Raw genomic sequence first — 21,412 nt, forward strand, 5'->3', positions numbered from 1 at the left:
CACTGGAATGGCTTCCCCTCCATCACCCTTAGCATTCAGTGCTAGTACCTCCCAAACCCACCACCACGGGCAACTGCAGAATTCCCTACACGTTGTAGACTCCCCTATTTGGAAACGCATTGCCTGTTGTCCTTCATTGGTCCTGGATATAAATCCTAAAGTAAGTTCCAGCAGAGGCTCATCACCACCTTCTCACGGGCACAGAGGGATGGGAAATCGTACAGTCCCTGTCCAGGGCCAAATGTGGCTCAAGGAGCATACACAGCTCGAAGAACTCAGAGAAAAATATCTGATATCTTGAGATTGTTGGCACAAGTGAACTGGGTGCAACTATGTACACACAAGTCTATCTGCATCCAGTGGCAGTTAGCCAAAAAGGAAACAGTGAGAGCTGAGGGCCAGTATGTTGCCACAAGTGTAAAAGGCGAAGGCAACAGCCTCATGGGACCCTGAGTGATTCAGGAGGGGAGTTTGATAAAGAAAGAGAAAGAAGCAAACAGGAGGTGAAGAACTGAAAACAGGCTGGGTCTGACAAAAGTAACAAGTTGCTACTTAAAGAAGTAATTAGAATGAGGAGTAAAATCTCAAAGCATTTTCTAAGTATGTTAAAGTCAAGTGGGTAATCAAGGTAAAAAGCCCTAGAGTGGCAATCTGTACGCAAGCTCCTCCATTTTCAGGATGAAAAAGGACATTGAAATTGGAGGAAAAAACTCCTCAAATGTTTACCATTGAAAAGGAGCAGCTACAAAATATCATAGTGGGGTTAAAGGGTGAATAAGTCCCTAGGGCAGGATGAGATATATCCACGCTGGTTTGGGAGGCTGGGTAGGAGGCTGCAGCAGTGACAAGCCAGGCAGAGGCTGCTGTGTCTAATATCAGCAGTAAGGAAATAATTTGAAAGGTTTCAGAGGGACTGGATTAACCAGTGCTTGGATTCTGGATCATGCTCACTTCTCATTACTACCATCAGGAAGGAAGGGGAATGATTCAAAATAAAAAAAATACACCTCTGCAATGAGATATCTGAACATCCACAAATCCACAAACACTTTTTCTTGCAATATTTAGTTTGTAAATTTATAGTAATTTCATGTTTTTATACTCTGCTGTTATCGAAAAAACAACAAATTTCACATCATATCACATTAGAGATAATAAATCTGATTCTGAGAGACAGGACTAATCAAAGATAATCATTATGGTTTAGTTAATACAGAGCATAAGACTGAAACCTATTGAGTATTGAAAGGCCTTGACATAGAGAGGATATTTCCTATAGTGGGGGAGTCTAGGACAGAGAGCACCGCCTTAGCATACAAACATGCTCCTTTAGAACAGGAGGAATTTCTTTAGCCAGAGGGTGGTGAATCGGTGGAATTCATTGCCTCAATGGCATGGAAGCCAAGTCATTAGGTATATTTAAAGTTGAGATTGATAGGTTCTGGATTAGTAAAGGTGTCAAAGGTTACAGGGTGAATAGGGACAAGGGGGATAATACATCGGCTATGATAGAATGGCTGAGCACTCTTGATGGGCCAAATGTCTAATTCTGCTCATATCTTATGGCCCTGGGGAAAGAGACCAAAGACTGAAAATATATCAGAGGTAGACAGGGCACACTTCATCGGTTGGGACATTTTGTACAAGGGTTGGGTCCTCATGTTACTTTTGAACCGAAGACATTGGTGAGACCACATGGGCCACACAGTATGCAACTCTGGGTATTACTAAGAACACAGGTTAGTGTGATGTGGAGGAAGGGATTCAGTAGGATGTTGCCTGGGACAGAGCATTTGAGTTATGAAGAATAGAGAGGCTGGGTCTGTTACCTTGGGGCAAGAGCAACTGAGTGAGGATGAATGCAGTGCACACAATTATCAGGGATATTATTTGGGATGGACAGAAAAAAGACATTTTCCCCACTGCAGAAGAAAACAAATCTACAGCACACAGATAGAAGGTAAAGAGAAGATGGTTTGGAGACGATTCCCCACCCTTAGTTTTTGTACTTTATAGAACATTGCTGGAGGGGTGGTTGAGGATGGTAATCTCACTACGGTCTAACAAGTACTTAAATGAGCACCACAGTATCGACTGAGAAGGAGCAGATAGCCAGAGACTCTTCCTAGGGCACAAATGGCTATGCAAAGGGGCACAATTTTAAGGTGATTCAAGGGAGGTATAGGGCGGAATAGGTTTTTAATTTTTTAAATTTTTATTATTTATTTCCACAGAAACTAGTAGGTGCATGGAATGCCCTGCCAAAGGTGATGGTAAAGATGAATGCATTAGGGACATTTAAGAAATGGTTAGATAGGCACATGAATGATAGAAAAATGGAGTGTTATGTGGGAGGGAAGGGTTAAATTGATGTTAGAGTAAGTTAAAGGGCAGCACAACATCATGGGTCGAAGGGCCTGTATCATGCTGTAATATTCTATGTTCACTGAGAGCAAGAAATTGGAATTAGTGGATGACTAGTAAGGAGATGATGGGCTGAAGAGCCTGTTTCTATATCATAGACTCTTTCAAATGGGATAAAAAGTGCAGAAAACAAGAGGAAGGCCACCCTTATGCATACCAGGAGTTCCACCACAGTTGAAGCTGGTGCACAGGTGCCAGGTGACAACATTGGCGAGGTTCATAGGGATTCACCAGAGAATTCCTGTTGTCAGCAGAAACCCAGTGGGCTGGAATTGCTTCCTTTCGGAGGTTTAACAGAGAATTATAGGGGGCCTAGAAAGGGTGAACAGGAAGGATTTATTCCCTGACAAAGAGGTCAACAAATTTACATGATAGGTAGCAGTTTTAAAGGAGAGTAGAGGTGTTACTTTTTTCAGCCAATGGGCAGCAAGATCTTGACCGTACTGCACGAACAGGAGGCACATTATCATTACGTGAGGAGCCAGAACCTACAGACAGAGCTGGCATTGAAAGGAGAAAAATGCAGGTGCTGGGAAGTTAAAGCTAGAGCTAAACCAAGGTAGGGACACGTTCGGCACAACTTTGTGGACCGAAGGGCTTGTATTGTGCTCTAGGTTTTCTATGTTTATTTCTGGTCAGATTCAACATGATGGACTGAATGGTTTATTCTATAAGGGTGTTTGCTCCTGAAGTACAGAAAGGGTTACATGAACTATGTGTGGGAGGATTTCTCATTGACTCTGTGGTGTCTGCAGCCACCTACTGGCCACTGCCTATAAATACAGTCAAAGACCCAAACAAGATCAAACAGGGCAAGTCAGTCTTGAGTCATAGATAGATAGATAGATAGATAGATAGATACTTTATTCATCCCCATGGGGAAATTCAACTTTTTTCCAATGTCCCATACACTTGGGATATGGTATAGAAACAGGCATTTCAGTACACTGTCTCTCAAACTTTTGTAAAACACTCAACAACTAAATCATTCAGAGTCTTCCCCAACCATAAGCCCTGGATGAACCATGAGATCTGCAAACTTCTGAGGGCCAGATTGGAGGCATTCAAGTCTGGTGACCAAGAAAGTTAAAAGAAGTCCAGGTACGATCTCTGGAAAGCCAGCTCACGAGCGAAGTGGCAATTCCTGACTAAACTTGAATCAACGAAGGGTGCTTGACAGTTGTGGCAGGGCTTGAATGCTATCATCGCTTATGAAATCCTACAACATAGGCAACAACAGAGCTTCACTTCCAGATGAACTCAATGCCTTCTATGCTCCCTTTGACCATCAAAATATAGGGGAACCATCACAAACTCTCACAGCCTACAATAATCCTGTGATTTCAGTCTGAGGTCAATATGTGAGCAGCTTTCAGGAGGATAACCCCACGAAAGGCACCTGGCCTAGGCAGGGCGCATGGCCAAGTACTAAAGACCTGTGCTGATCAACTGGCTGGAGTGTTCACTGAGATCTGTAACCTCCAGCGTCAGCAGTCTGAGGTACCCACCTGCTTCAAGCAGACTTCACCCATACTGGTGCCCAAGAACGTGGTAACCTGCCTCAATGACTACTATCCAGTACCACTTACATCTACAGTGATGAAGTGCTTTGAGTGGTCAGTGATGAAATATATCAACTCCTACCTGAGAAACAACTTAGTTTTTCTTAATCTTAATTTGCTTAATCTTAAATTAACTCTTAATTTGCCTACCAATACAGCAAATGCCATATCATTGGCTCTTCACTCAACCCTGGAACTTCTGGACAGCAAAGGTGCATAAATCAGGATTCTTTTTAACAACTACAGCTCAGCATTCAATGCCATCATCCCCTCAATACTAATCAATAAACTTCAAGACTATGGCCTCAATAGCCCCTTGTGCAATTGGATCTTCGAGTTCCTCACTTACAGACCCCAGTCAGTTCAGATTGGTAGCAACACCTCCTCCACAATCACCATCAGCACAGGTACACCACAAGCTTGTGTGCTTAGCCACCCTGCTCTACTCGCATTACACTTATGACTGTGTGGCTAAGCACAGCTCCAAAGTCATATTCAAGTTTGCTGTTGTAGGTCAAATCAAAGCTGGTGACGAATCAGCATATAGAAGAGAGACTAAAAAATCTGGTTGAGTGGTGCCACAACAACTACCTCTTACTCAAAGTCAGCAAGAGTCCAAGAGCCTAATTATTGACTTCAATAGGAGGAAACCAGGGGTCCATGAGCCAGTCCTTGTTGGAGGATAAGAAGTGCAGAGGGTCAGCAACTTTAAATTCATTGGTGTTATCTTTTCGGAGGACCTGTTCTAGATGTATAATTGCAATTATGAAGAAAGCATTGCAGCCTCTCTATTTCCTTAGGGGTTTGCGAAGGGTCAGCACACCACCTAAAACTCTGACAAACTTTACAGATGTGTGGTGGAGAGTATTTTGACTGACTTCATCACAGCCTGGTATGGAAACACCAATGCCCTTGAATGGAAAATCCAACAAAAATTGGTGGATATGGCCTGGTCCATCATGAGTAAAGCCCTCCCCACTACTGGGGACATCTATACAGAGCGTTGTTGCAGGAAAGCAGCATCCATCATCAGGGACCCCCACCACCCAGGTCATGCTCTCCTCTCACTGCTGCCATCGTGGAGGTGGTACAGGAGCCTCAGAGCTTACGCCATCAGGTTCAGGAACAGTTATTACCACTCAGCCATCAGGCTCTTGAACCAAACTCAACTTCACTCAACTTGCCCCATCATTGAAATGTTCCCACAATCTATGGACTCACTTTCAAGGACTCTTCATCTCGTTCTCGATATTTATTGCTTATTTATTATTATTATTATTTTATTTTTTTTATTTGCAGTTTGTTGTCTCTTGCACACTGGTTGAGCACCCAAGCTGATGTGGTCTTTCTTGATTCTATTATGATTATTATTCTATTATTGATTTATTGAGAAAATTAAATCTCAGGGTTATATATGGTGACATACATGTACTTTGATAATAAATTTACTTTGAACTAAGCCTCCACTGTCCTTGGGTACAGAATTGAGTACAGGTGAAGAAATGTCTTCCCATCTCAGTTGTGGCTACCAACCCCTTTTCTGAGAAGGTGAACCCAGGTCCTGAGCCTCTCCCAGCAAGTCCTGTCAGAATTTCAATAAGACCACAAGTTAGTTTAATCCCTTTTATATGATAACCCTGTCATACCAGGAATCACTGTGATGAAATGTTGCTGAGAATACCTCCTTCCTTAGGTTAGGAGACCAGAACTGCACACAGTTCCAGCTATGGCCTCTACAATATCTTCAATTCTTGTAATCAACTCCTTTTGCAATAAAAGCCAATGCGCTACCTTTCTAACTGCTGGTTTACTGACACTTATCTGTGAGACATGACTCACCCAATGAACTCGAGCACCAAACAGATGTCAAGATGAGGCAGAGGGTCCCCTGGCGGAGCCACGCACAGCGACAGCTTTTTACTCAGCGATCGGATACGGCGCACTTTACTGTTACCAGGTACCTGGACAACTGGACAGCAGAGAACCAAACAAAACCAAGTGATCAGGAGAAAACTGTACACAATTTGCATTTACAGTAAACCATCACAAGGTGTCTCACTGCAATGCCATTAAGCAGGTCTCAAAGAGGATACAAAAACAGGCAGTGAAAGATATCACTGTAGGATTAATGAATCCTGTTGAGGGGGGAGCAAGGAGAGTGATCATGGGTTCTTCAATATGCAGGAAACTGTGAAAATCAGTTTGGTAGTACAGCGAAAGAAATTTGTGGAATGTCCATTAGATAGCTTTGCAGAGCAGTTTGATCTGGAGACCACTGGGGAACAGCCATTTTTGCATTTGGTCTTGTGTGTTGAGATGAATATGATCAAGCGAGCTTAAGGTGAAGGAACCCTTAGGACAAGGGTCACCAACCTTTTTTGCACCGCGGACCGGTTAATATTTACAATATTCTTGTGGACCGGCCGACTGGGTGGGGGGGTAGGGGGTGGGGGGTGTTAATCACAACCGGAATATAGATGATAAGTCAACTTAAGTCACTTATAAGTGGCTAATGTACTCAGTTTCGTTTCTGAAAGGGTTTATCTAACGTATTTAATATTAAACACAGTGCATATTTTCCTCATCTAACATATAAAATCATTGCAACACACTAGTGAGAGGACAAGGTAAGGGCTGGAGGTCCCCATACCGGGGCAGCGGCAGTCGCAGTCCGGAGACAGCGACCGAGGAGTGTGACAGGACGTGTGCCCCCCCCCCCCCCCGACAAAAGTTTGGCTCGAGGGATGACTTTCAGTAGATAGCAGCGAGGTAGCTGCTCTGCTACTGAGCCCGAATTAGGTTGTCTGCAAATATTTTAGCACCGGATTCCCGACCAATATTCAGTGAGAAAAACAGGTTTAGAGGCGGCACCCATCTGTCCGCACACCAGGCCAGTAGCAATGACACTTCTCGCCAGCCGCACAAGGCGGACGGTTACCCGAGGCCAACCAATGATCCCTGGCGCGAGGGTATCACTGCGTTTAGGCGACTGATGACCTTGCGAGGGTAATAACTTCACGTGCGTAATGACCTCGTGTGCGTTCAAGTTCAACAGTGGGTGTGACAGGGAATGAGGAAAGGTGCAGCTGACTCATATTGTTTCATATTGCCAAATCATATCGTTTCTTTGCGGCCCAGTGGTTGGGGACCACTGCCTTAGGATATGGTATTGTTTTGAGGATGGATGTACTGGCCCTGGAGAGGGTCCAGAGGAGGTTCACATGAAGGATTCCAGGATGAAAGGCTTCACATAGCAAGAGTGTTTGATATCACTGGGTCACCACTCAATGGAATTCAGAAGGATGAGTGATGGGAATTTTGCACTGAAATCTATCGATATCTGAATAGAGCAGACATTGAAGGGATGTTTCCATTAGTAAGAAAGTCAAAGATTCAAGCAATAAATCTCAGAATAGAAGAATATCCCTTTAGAACAGAGGCAGAATTTCTTCAGCCAGAGAGTGGTGAATCTGTGGAATTTACTCCTACAGACAGCTGTGGAGGCCAAATTATTGGGTGTGTTTAAGGCAGAGATTGATAAGTTCTTGATTGGTATGGAGTTAAAGGGTGTTAGGGAGAAGGTGGAAGAAATGGGTTAAAAAAAAAATCAACCACTCAATGGAACAAATAGCCTAATTTTACTTCTATATCTAATGATGAAGAGGGAAGATGTGGGGAATGGGGGGAGAGGAGGTACGGGGGTAGGATGAAAGATCGGAGGGGAGAAGGAGCCCTGAAATAGATCAAACACACCATGAGCTAACACAGAGTTGGATGATGTTACAGGAAGTAGGTGATCACATAGAAGAAACACATGAAGAGTACAGTTGAAGCTGGTCACTGGCCTGTGAGAGAGAGCGGCAGAAGAAATTATATTTATGTTGGAGGCAATTTCTGATCACACACCTGGCTTAGGGACCTCAAGCCCTCTCTCTCTGTAGAATTCATGTAGTCGTCTTTTCTCACCTGGATTTTAAAAAAAATCACATGACTACAGAAAATCTGACTTTTGACCATCAAATCAGTCAAATTCCACTGGAGTCTGAGTGGAACAAATGGAGTTAACCCAACTACCCACAGAGGGACAGCGAGGACTAACCCCACTGCTCAGCCACCTGGAGTGGAAGAGCAAAGGTTAACCCACTGCCCAGGCTACTTGGAACGTGAGAGCGAGAGTTAGCCCCACAGCCCAGAGTGGAATAGGAAGGGTTAACTGTTATGTTCTGTAAGGTGTGATTCTGGAATACATGCACATTAATTTCATTTTTACTTTAAGCGAGACATGGACATATGATTTGGAGGCATGATGGTGTATGCCATTCATGTACTTTTACATCTAACATGTAATGAATTACCTAAACAAACAGTGCTTAATCAAACAATATATTTATAATATTACTCAAAAATTACTGAAATATTAAATACACATTAACCTCCTCTTAAAGCACCCAGAGTGGGCAGCAAAAGCTACTTCTACTTCCAGAGCATGCAGAATGGGACAGCTGGGATTAATCCTACTGCCCACCACACCCAGACAGCTATGGTAATGATCATAACTTGTACATAGCAAAAGAGGATACTGGACTGCTGAAAAATGATGCTGGGGAGGTAGCAATGGGAGATAAAAACATAGTGGATGAATCTAATAAGTATTTTGCACCAGTTTTTACTGTGGGAGACACTCATAATCAGATTGAATATCACCGTCATATGTTGTGAAATTTGTACTGCAATAACTGCAGTAGCAGTACATTGCAACACATAATATAAAACATAATTATATATTTTAATACATTAAAACATTTATATATCACTTTGAGAGTGTCAGGAGGCAGAAGTGTGTATAGTCATTATTACTAGGGAGAAGGTGCTTGGGAAGCTGAAAGGTCCAAAGGTAGATAAGTCATCATGAACAGATGGACTACACACAAGAGTCTGAGGGAGGTAGTTAAAGAGATTGTGGTGGCATTCATCTTTTAAAAATCATTAGATTCTGCAACGATTCCAGAGGACAGATAAATCGTAGATGTCCCTCCACTCTTTAAGAAGGGAAAGAGTCAAAAGAGTCAAATTTTAGCCAATTGGCCTGACTTCAGAGTTTGGTAAGATGTTAAGAGTTCATTATTAAGGATGAAGTTTCAGGATACTTTTGGCACGTGATAAAATAGGCCAATCTTGCCTGACAAATCTGTTGGAATTCTTTGAGGAATTAACAGGCAGGATAGATAAAGGAAAGTTGGTGGATGTTGCTTACTTTAATGTTCAGAAGGCTTTTGACAAGATGCCGCTGCTAAACAAGATAAAAGCCCATGCCATTACAAGAAAGATGTAAAGAAGATTGGCTGACTGACAGGAAGCTGAATGGGAATGCAGGAATTGGTGTTGGGCCTGCAACTTTTCACCATATATGTTAATGACTGAATTGACGGCTTTGTGACTAAGTTTGCAGATGATACAAAGAAACGTGGAGGGGCAGGTACTGTTGCAAAAGCAGGGTGTCTGCTGAAGGACTTATACAGATTGAAGAAATGGACAAAGAAGTGGCAGATGGAATACAGTAGGTAAGTACATGGTCATGCATTTTGGTAGAATAAAGACATATTTTTTAAAATGGAGAGAATTTAGAAATCAGATGAGCAAAGAGACTTGAGATCCTCGTGCAGGATTCCCTAAAGGTGAACTTGCAGGTTGAGTCAGCAATAAGGAAGGCAAATGCAATATTGTCATTAATTTCTAGGGAATTAAAATATAAAAGCAAGAATGCCATGCTGAGGCATCATAAGGTAATGGTCACACCATATTTGGAGTACTGTGAGCTATTTTGTGCTCCATATCTAAAAAAGGATGTGCTGGCATTGGAGAGAGTCCAGAGGGGGTTAACAAAATTCTCAGGACTGTAAGGGTTAATATATGAAGAGGTTTGAAGGCTCTGGGCCTGTACTCGCTGGAGCTTACAATAATAAGGGGAGATCTCTTTGAAACCTATCAAATATTGAAAGGCCTAGATACAGCAGACTTTGAGAGGACGTTTCAAATAATGGGAGAGCCAAGGTCCAAGGGGCACAGCCTCAGAATACAATGACGTCCCTTCAGAATGGAGATGAGGAGGAATCTCCTTAGCCAGAGGGTGGTGAATCTGAGGAATTCAGTGCCACAGAAGGCTGTGGGGGCCATCATTGGATATACTTAAAGCAGAAGCTGATAAGCTCTTGATTAGTCAGGAGGTCAAAGGTTACGGGGAGAAGGCAGGAGAGGGGAAATAATTCAGCCACAATCGAATGGCAGAGCAGACTTGATGGATCAAATGGCCTAATTCTGTTCCTACATCTTATGGTTAAGTGCTCTTTCTGATTTAAAGATACTCCAGCACAACTCCGTGTAACGTCTGCTGCCTTCCATGATGAGGAGGGAGAGGTTCCAAACAAAGGGAAAAGAAGCTGCATTGTGGCATTGTTCTGATGCTGCAGTCTGCACACACAGCACGTGTGCTGAGCCAAGGATCTGTGAGTCCCACCACTACTGTGAATGTGAGCACTCATACTGACCTCCACAATTCATTCAACGTGATCACTCTACTTACTGCTCTCCAGGTTGGGCACCAGCTTGTAAACAATGTCTTGCAATTTTCTGTCCAGCCTGGAAAACAAACACAAGTTATACACACATGACAACAGAGTGAGTGTGCAGTGTCCAGCAGAGAGATTGGAAGGTGGGAGTCAGAATCCAAGCATATTCCTCAGGGTTAGCGAATGGGAGATGTGGTCACCAAAGGCAAGGGAGCTGGTGCAGGAAGCAATCAGGAAAGTTCTGTAACACCAACTGAGACTTGATGAGATGCAGATTCAAATGGGTGGTGACGGTGATGGGATAAGAAATTGAGGAAAGGAGGCGGCAGTAAGAGGGTAGGGATAGGGATGTAGGGCCATTGATAGAGGGAATAAAGGCATAAATTATTTTCTAAATGAGAGAAAATTCAGAAATAAGAGGTATAAAAGGGACTTGGAAGTCGTCATGCAGTATTCCCTAAAGGTTAACTTGCAGGTTCAGTCAGTAGTAAGGCAGGCAAATTAGCACACATTTCACGACAACTAAAATATATAAGCAAAGATGTAATGCTGAAGCTTTATAAGGCATTGGAGTTTTGAAAGCAGTTTTGGGCCCATATCTAAGAAAGAATCTGCTAGTATTGGAGAGGGTCCCAAGAAGGTTTATAAGAATGATCCTAGGAACAAAAGGGGTTCACACATGAGGAGTGTTTGATGACCCTGGGCCAATGCTCACTGGAGTTTAGAAGAATGAAGGGGAATTTCATTGCAAACTATCAAATATTGAAAGGCCTAGATAGAGTGGATATGGAGAGGATGTTTCATATGGTGGGGAAAGTCTAGGACCAAGATTAAGGATTATTATCTAGGATAGAGTTAGTGGGTATTAGTGTTGATCAGCCCCACTGCTTGGGGAAAGTAACTGTTTTTAAGTCTGGTGATCCTGGCATAGATGATACTATGAAGCCTTCTCCCTGAAGGGAGTAGGACAAACAGTGCATGAGCAGGGTGGGTGGGACCCTTCAAGATGTACTGGTCCTTTTCCGGCACCACTCTTTATATACGTCCTTGATGGTGGGCAGGTAGAAGTCACAGCCTCAGAATAGAGGGACATCCATTTAGAACAGAGATGAGGAGGAATTTTTTTTTAAGCCAGAGGATCGTGAATCTGTGAAATTCATTGTTACAGATGGCTACAGAGGCTAAGTTATTGGGTATATTTAAAGCAGAGGTTTGTAGGTTTTAGATTAGTCAGGGTGGCAAAGCTTATGAGGAGTAGGCTGGAGAATAGGGCTGAGAGGGATAATCAGCCATGATTAAATGGCAAAAGACACTTGATGGGCTGAATGGCCTAATTCTGCTCCCATGTCTTATGGCTTTATGATCTTGTCAGCTTTCAAAGCAAATTACTTAAAAGTGGTCCCCAACTATAATCCATCAGGTCTAATATTTACAGGCTATGGGGTCGGTTTGATTATTGCTGGGAAGTTACCAGTATATATTGTGTTTACTTTTAGTATTGGGATCAGTTATTATTGTCACATCTACCTAGGTACAGTGAAAATCTTGTATACTGTCCATACAGATCAATTCATTACATAGAGCATTAAGATAGAACAAAATAAAACAATGCAGAATAAAGTGTAAATGCTACAGAAATATTGTATGAGCGAATTTTTATTCCGTATCTCAATTTTTTGGTAGTGATTTATGAATTCCGTAAGGGTGAATTACTTTGTGGGGGTTGTTTGTACTGAACAGAGGGATATTGGTGGACAAGTCCAGGGATGCCTGAGGGTGGCAGATCAGATAGGTAAGATGGTAAAAGCAGCACGCAACAGAGCAACACACATAAAATGCTGGGGTAACTCAGCACGCCAGGCAGCATCTGTAGTGGGAAAAAACAGTTGACACTTCGGGAGGAAATCCTTCATAAGGTTTGGAAAAGAAGGGGACAGAAGCCAGAATAAGAGGTGCAGAAAGGGGAGTGAGAGACGTGTTTTCATTAGCCAAAGGATAGCACAGGAGGACCCTAAGGCTATGGTACAACTTTATAAAACACTGGCTAAGCTACAAATGCAGTATTGTGTACAGTTCTGGTCATCACACCATGGAAGGACATGACTGTATTGTTGTCTGAAGTGTTTCAGCATTGAGCAGAGGCTGGATAGACCGGGTTTGTTTCCCTCAGGGAGGGTGCCTGGTGCAACTTTTAATAGAGAATACAAAATTAGGAGGGCACAGACAGCTTAATCACAGGAATCTCTTTCCTATATAGAACTAGAGAACACAAGTTTAAAGTGAGGGATAAGAGGTTTAGAAGGGATCTCAGGAAGAGTTTTCTTTCTCCAGTGGTAGTTGGGAACTGGAATACACTGCCTGAGAAGCTGCTGGAGGCAGAGACTCTCACAACAGATATGATATATCCTAAAGCATTCTATCCAGATGGCTCACAACTTGGCATGGTAACTGCACTGCAAATGACCACAAGAAACTATGGAGAGTTGAGGACACAACCCAGTCTATCACAAAAACCAGCCTCTCCTCCATGAACACTGTCTACACTTCACGCTGCCTCAGGAAAACAACTTGCAAAATCAAAAATATTCTCTCTTCTCCCTGCTCCCAATGGGCGATGCAAAAGCCTGAAAGCATGTATCACCAGGCTCAAGAACAGCTTTTACCCCGCTGCTATAAGAGTCTTGAACAGTCCTGTATGATAAGATGGACTCTTGACCTCACACTCATCCTTGTCATGATCTTCCATGTTATTGTCTACCTGCACTTTCTCTGTAATTGTAACAATATTCTACATAATTAATGCTTTGCCTCATACTACCTCAATACACTATTTTAATGCACCATTGAAACACCAAGACAGAGAAGGCTATGTACAAGCACAGGTAAATAGGATTAGAACGGAAAGGTAGCTGATGTCCGGTAGGTACATGGTGGGCCAAAGGGTTTCTGTGCTGTATGACTTTATTTTTCTACTGAGCTTCCTTAGATTCTGCATCTTCACCCTCAACTATATCAGAGTGTTAAAGGAATATTGCAGTGAGGATGTTTACCAATCTATGTACTGTCCCTAACTCGGATAATTCACAGTGTAAATGAACATCACAGTCTGGGATGTGCACCAGTCTATGTGCTGTTCCTAACTGGGATAGTTCAGAGCAGTCTGGGACGTACACCAGTCTATGTCCTGTCCCCAACTGGGATAATTCACAGTGTAAGTGAACATCACAGTCCAGGGTGTACACCAGTCTATGTGCTGTTCCTAACTGGGATAATTTATAGTGTAAATGAACATCACAGTCCGGGATGTACATTGGTCAATATGCTGTCCCTAACTAGGATAATGCACTGAGTGACAATGGGCACAAACATGAGTACCATTACACTTTGCTAAACACCACCACCGCCCAGCAATTACACTGGAGGATTCAGTGGTAGCTGAAATGGCTTTGGGAGAGAAACGTCACTGAACTCCTCCACCCCATTACTTTGTCAATCACTCGCAGCAACTCATAGCTTCTCTCAATGCCCCTCTCCCCACCGGTCCCTATTATCTATCCATCTCTCATCACCCAAGCCCTCACACAGAACGCCCACATCCATCCTCAGAGAGTGCGGGCCCCTAGATGCCTTCTCACTGCACCCCTTGTCCCCTCGGATTAGTGATCCCCATAAACCCCTCCCCTGCACCAGGAGCCCATCAGACGCAGCTCTACTGTTCCAGTGTGACATACCCCCATTCTTTCTCCCCACTCACCTGATGTTGTACAGCGGCTGTGTCTGGTGAACAATAATGTTGCACTTTGGACAGCGGTTGCTGTTGTCAAAATGCTTCACGATGCAGCTCTTACAGACTGCAGAGACACAAGGCAGGGATTCACAATGGAGTAACATTGGCATGGGAAAAACAAGTCAAAATGAGAAGTTCCAACAACAGACAGGATGAGAGACAATAACCTGAATGACAGCAGGACACGTGGTGTGACAGGGTGATTCCTAGGGTGAGGGTTCAGCTGGAGTCAGCTCATCAAACACTCAGGATCCAGACTATCAGGTTAGACAATGAGGGTCACAGTAACACAGCACAAAAATAGGCCCCTGGGTCCAGCTGGAGAGGGCAGAGTCTCAGGAGAGGAGGCAGACATTTAAGGCTGATGAAATCTCAGCATGCAGAGAGTCATTCAGTCGTTGGAGTTCTCTGTCGCCAGCACATCCGTGAACATTCAGGACAAGAGGGACAGATTTTTGGGTGTTTAGGGAATGGAGGATGTTGGGAATTGAGAGGAAACCAGAGTTGAGGGAGGGGATTATCCTCAGACTCACTGAACAGCGGAGCAGGGTGAAGAGGCTGAGAGGGGAGAAATCTAAAGTGAGGCTGCAGGGATGACGTCAGGGAGCATTCATTCATCAGAAGAGTGAAGGAAAGCTGGAGATCCCTCCTTTGAGAAGCAGTAGGTGCTGGCAGTCAGAGGGAAACTTCAAACCTGAGACTGATGTTTTCGTTAAGCACCATGATATGGGGATAAAACGGACAGACAGAGTTGGTCACAGCAGCTATGACCTCACAGGGTAATGAAACAGTTTCCAGAAGCTGAATGGTTGTTTCCTGGTATTTTACTGTGTTTATCTCTGTTGCATTGCCCATATAATGCTAACTACAAAGCACTTTGTCTTCGGTGAAGCAAAATGAAAAGGGCACTGCTGGATTTGATCAGAACAGTGAGATAGTTCTACATTGTGCTCATTGCTGAAGTGTTGGGACTCCCAGCACCTGACTCATGCACAGCAACCTCCCACAAACAGCAGCATGACAATTACCAGTAAACTGCTTTAACACTGTTATTGAGGATTAAACATTGGCCCCAGGATACCAGGAAAAAAAACTGCACAATTCTTTTCAAAGTATTATTACAAGATCTTTCACATTTACCCAAAAGGACAGACAAGGTTTTGGCTAAAGATCTTCCTCAGCTAGGCTATGTGATCTCCCAGTAGTGCACTGTCCACGAGTCCACATCTCTGTATTCGGTCTGACAGAGAGAACTGTGTCACTTGTCACATCTGTGAGGGATTTCCTCTCTGTATAACATGGCAGATTACATTTTAGGTGAGCAGTGGGAAGTGTCCGGCCAGTGAGAGCGCAGCTACTTACAGGTGTGCAGGCACTCAGTGATAGTAGTGGCATCAATGAAGTAGCCCCTGCAGATGGGACATAGGATGTAGGGATTCACGTCAGCCAGACAAATACTCTGCTGGAACAAAAACAGATTCTCTCAGTACCTTCCTCAGCCTGGAAAATGGATCTGTTCATCTAAAAGTCAGTACCCAAAGCCCAAATGTGCAGCAGCACTTGTATCCTGCACTAACCATTTCCTCTGAGTCCTGACATACTCAGGTTATACTGTAAAGCACATCAATTGTCCACAGGTTGTCCAGTGGACCATACCCACCCTGCTAACAGTACAATGATGAGCTGATCCCCTCATCTTTCATTCACTGCCTTTGAAAATATTTTTAATGGATGTCTATCTAATCTTTGTAAGCAAATGGTCAATAGGTTTGTGAAAGAGTAGATGTGAATTTGATGCCTCCCTTGTCTGGGATATGTGAGGGCATAGTCAAAAATATGTGCATAGTCTTTTTCCCAGGGCTGGGGAATAAAGAAACCAAGGTTCTTCTTAAGGAGAGCGATTTAATAAGAATCTGAAGGGCAACATGTTCATACAGATGGTGGTCAGTAAATGGAACGAGCTGTCAGATGAAGTGGTTGAGGCAGGTGCATTAACAACATTTAAAAGACACTTGGACATGGATAGGAAAGGTTTGGAGTGATATGGGCCAAGCATAAGCAAATGGGACTAGCTTGGAGAGGAACCTTGAATCTTGATGGACGGTTGGACGAAAGGACCTGTTTCCATGCTGTACGACTCTATGACAAGAAAGGTCTTCAAAATAAAGATGGCGAATATTTGGAATTCTCCACTCAAAAGAGGGCTCTGAAGGATAAGCTGAGGTCCTGAAAATCTGTCCAGGTCACCTACTGTATCTGGTGCTCCCAAAACAACCTTCTCTACATTGGTGAAGCTTGAAGTAAACTGGGCGTTGCTTTGTCGAGCACCTCCCTTCCATCTGCAAAAAAACTTAATTTCCCAGTGGTCAACCATTTTAATTCCTATCCCCACTTAGAACATAGAACAGTACAACACAGGAACAGGTCCTTCTGCCCACTATGTTGTGCCAAATCAGCTAAAAAGTAAATCAAAAAACCCCTCCTACCTACACAATGTCCATATCCCTCCATCTTGCCCACATTTATGTGCCTATCTAACCGTTTCTTAAAAGCCTCTAATGTACTTGCCTCTTCCACCAAACCAGGCAGTGCATTCCAGGCATCCCCCACTCTCTGAGTAAAAAACTAGTCCCTCACATCCCCTTTGAATCTACTCCCCTCACCTTCAATACACACCCAATGATATTAGACATTTCAACCCTGGGAAAAAAAGTTACTAACACCTATGTTATCTATGCTTTTCATAACCTCCATCAGATCTCCCCTCAGCCTCTGCTGCTCCAGAGAAAACAACCCAAGTTTGTCCAGCTACATGCCCACTAAAGGAGGCAGCATCCTGGTAAATCACCTCTACACCCTCTTCAAAGCCTCAACATCCTTCTTATAGTGGGCAACCAACTTGATGCTGATCTTTTAGAAGTCAAATTCAGCTTGTAAGTTGCCCATAAAGTATGGAATTTTACTCCCTGAATCATTACCACTGGCTTCATTTCCAGATTCAGATCCCTCGTTCTAATTTCACTTTACGGTTCCTATCAGTGTTTTACTTCATGCTCACTCTCCGACTGCAAGAGACAGTAGCTGAGCGATACAATAATTGTCTACACAGAAAATAGTGATGGAGAGGGACAGTAAGTACAAGTGTAACCTTTGTAGGCCATCTCCCAAAGGCAGAGGGCTAGGTTTTGCTCCAATTCTGTAGGTCCTGAACTGACTGATGAAACCAATGTGAAATTTTCAGATTGGAAATGTAATTGGTTTATTAATGTTACAGTGAAAAACTTGTCTTGCACACTGTTCATACGGATCAAATCAATACACAGTGCGTTGAGGTAGAACAAGGTAAAACAATAACAGAATGCAGAATAAAGTGCAATATACCCTCCACAGTTAGGACAGGAGATACACAAAGCTGGCATTCCTTTTGAAGGATTTGCTGGGATTCCCTACACGCTCAAATGCAGTACTGCACAAAAATCTTAGGCACATTAAAGCCAGGATGCCTAAGACCTTTGCACAGTACTGTATTTATCAACATGCAGCAAAGAGTGAGTTAGTAAATCTGACAGGAGCAAGCAATGTTGGGAATGGTGAGGGTGGAGTGCAGAGGAAGGAATGTGGGACAGGTGGCAAAGAAGGAATGTCAAGGGCTGGGGTTGGCACAGGTGTAGACACACCCTGCCCTGAGACACCAGGCAAGGTTACTTGATTCCAAATAATTTGTTTATTGATCATTACAGAATGTATCTTTGGTGCTTCCTGCTCCCTCCTCTCTCCTTTCCCCAATCATGATTCCCCCTTCCCACTCTCAGTCCACAATAGAGACCCATATCACAATCACCTTTATCATCACTCACATATGTCAAGAAATAACTTTTTTATTGTCTGCAGCAGCAGCACAACGTAATACATAACATTTACTACAGTATTGTGCAAGCCTTAGGCATCCAAGCCATGTGCCAAGGACTTTTGCACAGTACTGTATATGGTAGTCTATATGCTGTTTCTTCATTTTAAGCTAACGGGGATGTTACTTTTTCATCAAACTGGCTCTGAGAATGTCCTTTAAATATTTTGCTGTCCTCTTCATACCTGGTGCTGTTTCAGGAGCCATGTGAAGAATGGGGCATGCTTGTTACAGCCAGGCAAATGTTTTCAGGAGTCCACTGTGACACAAGACATGAGGTAATCACAGTGCAGCTCAAGAGTTTGCAGTGAGGCAATGGGTAACCACCAGACAGACCAGAAATGGATAGGTAGGCTACCAGTGACTTGCCAACCTAACATCAGTAGTAGATACAGGCAGAAATCTATATTGGAGCAACACCCATAAGTGCTGGAGGAACTCAGTAGGCCAGGCAGCACCAATGGAAATGAATAAAGTCGATGTTTCGGACCCTTCAAATAATCTATATTTTTATGCTGTATATAAATGATTTAGATGACGGAACAGATGGCTTTGTTGCCAAGTTTGCAGATGATACAAAGATTGGTGGAGGGGCAGGTAGTGTTGAGGAAATAGGTAGGCTGCAGAAAGACTTAGACAGATTAGGAGAATGGGCAAGAAAGTGGCAAATGAAATACAATGTTGGAAAATGCATGATCATGCACTTTGGTAGTAGAAATAAATGTGCAAATTATTTTCCAAATGGGGAGAAAATCCAAAAATCTGAGATGCAAAGGGACTCAGGAGTCCTTGTGCAGAACACCCTAAAGGCTAACTTGCAGGCTGAGTCGGTGGTGAGGAAGGCAAATGCCATGTTAGCATTCATTTCAAGAGATCTAGAATACAAGAGAAAGGATGTGATGCTGAGGCTTTATAAGGCACTGGTGAGGCATCACCTTGAGTATTGTGAACAGTTTTGGACCCCTCATCTTAGAAAAGATGTGCTGGCATTAGAGAGGGTCAAGAGGAGATTCACAAGGATGATTCCAGGAGTGAAAGGGTTATCATATGAGGAATGTTTGATGGCTCTGGGTCTGTACTTGCTGGAATTCAGAAGGATGAGGGGGTATCTCATTGACAACTTTCGAATGTTGAAAGGCCTAGACAGAGTAAATGTGGAAAGGATGTTTCCCATGGTGGGAGAGTCTAGGACAAGAGGGCACAGCTTCAGAATAGAGGGGCGCCCTTTCAAAATAGAGATGAAGAGAAATTTCTTTAGCCATAGGGTGGTGAATTTGTGGAATTTGTTGCCAAATGCAGCTGTGGAGGCCAGGTCGTTGGGTGTATTTAAGGCAAAGATTAATAAGTTCTTGATTGGCATCAAAGGTTATGGGGAGAAGGCCAGGAACTGGGGTTGAGGAGGAGAGATAAAAAGGATGAGCCATGATTGAATGGCGGAGCAGACTTGATGAGCCAGATGGCCTAATTTTGCTCCTATGTTTTATGGTCTTATATTGGAGAATGTAATAACAATAGAGCAGAATCACCCTGTTATTGAATAAAACTCCGGGTTAGAGTTCTGATGTGTCAAGTAGCATAGGAGAGGGGAGCCAGATTTTCATTTAGATCCTGCCAGTGAAGTGGTCAAGGCTGAATCTGTGGGGAATGAACTGCCACAAACTGACTAGTTATCCTACAAAAGCAAAAAGGATGATGGAAACAGAACCAAAGGTGTTACATCTGAAAGCATGCATTATACAGAAAAAGGTAGATGATCTTGTAGCGCAATTAGAGATTGGTAGGGATGATGCTGTGGCCATCAAAAAGTCATGGCCAAAAGAAGATCATAATTGTAAGCGTACCATCCAAGGATATGCATTGTATCAAAAGGACAGGCAGAGGAATTGGTGTAGCTCTGTTGATAAAATATGAAATCAAATCCTAAGAAAGAGGAGACTGGAAGATGTAGAATCCTTAAGGGTAAAGTTAAGAAATTGCAAGCGTAAAAAGACCCTGATGGGAGTTATATGCAGGCCTCTGAACAGCAGGCAGGATATGAGATATAAATTACAATGGGAGACAGAAAAGGCATGTAAAAAGGACAATGTTATGATAGTCATTGGGGATTTCAATATGCAGGAAGACTGGGAAAATCAGGTTGCTGCTGAATGCCAAGAAATGGAATTTGTAGATGGTTTGTAAGAGTAGCTTGTGGATGACATGACAAGGGAAAAGGCAATTCTGGATTGACTGTTTGTCATGAACCAGATTTGACTAGGGAATTTCATGTAAAAGAATCCTTTGGAAACAGTGATCATAATATGATAGAATTAGCCCTGCTATTTTAGAAAGAGAAGCTAAGATTAGACATATCAGTATTACAGTGGAAGAAAGGGAATTGCAGAGGCATGAGGGAGGAGATAGTGAAAGCTGATTGGAAGAGGACACCTGACAGCAGTGCAGCAAAGGCTGAAGTTGCTGGGAGCAATTTGGAAGGTGCAGGATAGATAAATTCCAAAGATGAAGAAGTATTCTCAAGGGAGGAAGAGGCAACCATGGCTGACAATGAAAGCAAAGACAGCATAAAAACCAAAGAGAGGGCTACACTATAGCAAAAATTAGTGGGAAGTTAGAGGATTGGAAAGTTTTTAAAAACCAACAGAAGGCAACTAAAAAGCAATAATGAAAGAAAAGGTGAAATATGAAGGTAAGCTAGTCAATAATATAAATGTAACCAGGTAACTGTCGAATCTTATTCAGTATCGTTAAAAGTGTACTTAGGCATTCATCCGGGTTATGCTAGAATAGTTGTCTGTGCCTTTAAGTGGAGATGGTGACATCATCACGCACGCATAGGATAGCGGGGAGACCATTTTGATTTCTGCTGCTGAAGCTGGTAGGGCGTTGGAATCAAGGTCCCCACCCCCCGAGGTACTGGGCTGGGTGAGGAAAGGTGAGCATTAATTTACAATATCCATGTAAATTCGTTTATGGTTGTTGGCAACTTGAGAATATCGGTAATTTGACATGTTTTACATGTGGATGCTTTAGATTTTCACGAGTAAAGAACTCGACGCTGGATAGCGTGGCTTGCAAAGTTCCTCACCAGCCAAGTAGGTCAGTCTTCATGTAATTTAACTACCAGGCAATATCTCGTAAAAGTTGTGCCAAAGTGTACCTTTTGTCT

The 21,412-nt window shown here is 43.1% G+C and overlaps 1 protein-coding gene across 5 annotated transcripts in view; it reads right to left on the reverse strand.

The window, feature by feature from the left end:
- pcgf6 (polycomb group ring finger 6) overlaps nt 1-21,412 on the reverse strand; it is a 64,576-nt gene that overhangs the window by 30,641 nt on the left and 12,523 nt on the right. For 3 of the 5 annotated variants that reach the window (XR_012096085.1, XM_073027114.1, XM_073027111.1), the window contains exons 2-6: nt 15,702-15,801; nt 14,307-14,403; nt 10,567-10,622; nt 7,893-7,952; nt 5,826-5,955 (exon numbers count right to left, since the gene is read on the reverse strand). Coding sequence is in view for 4 of the 5 variants with exons in the window: in XM_073027114.1 (XP_072883215.1) it covers nt 5,826-5,955; nt 7,893-7,952; nt 10,567-10,622; nt 14,307-14,403; nt 15,702-15,801 (443 nt within the window). In the remaining variant the exon portion in view is untranslated. The remainder of the gene's footprint in view (nt 1-5,825; nt 5,956-7,892; nt 7,953-10,566; nt 10,623-14,306; nt 14,404-15,701; nt 15,802-21,412) is intronic. The other 2 variants (XM_073027112.1, XM_073027113.1) reach the window with 2 other exon arrangements.

The sequence above is a fragment of the Hemitrygon akajei genome, chromosome 23 (assembly GCF_048418815.1).
Source record: "Hemitrygon akajei chromosome 23, sHemAka1.3, whole genome shotgun sequence".
Classification (NCBI taxonomy): domain Eukaryota; kingdom Metazoa; phylum Chordata; class Chondrichthyes; order Myliobatiformes; family Dasyatidae; genus Hemitrygon; species Hemitrygon akajei.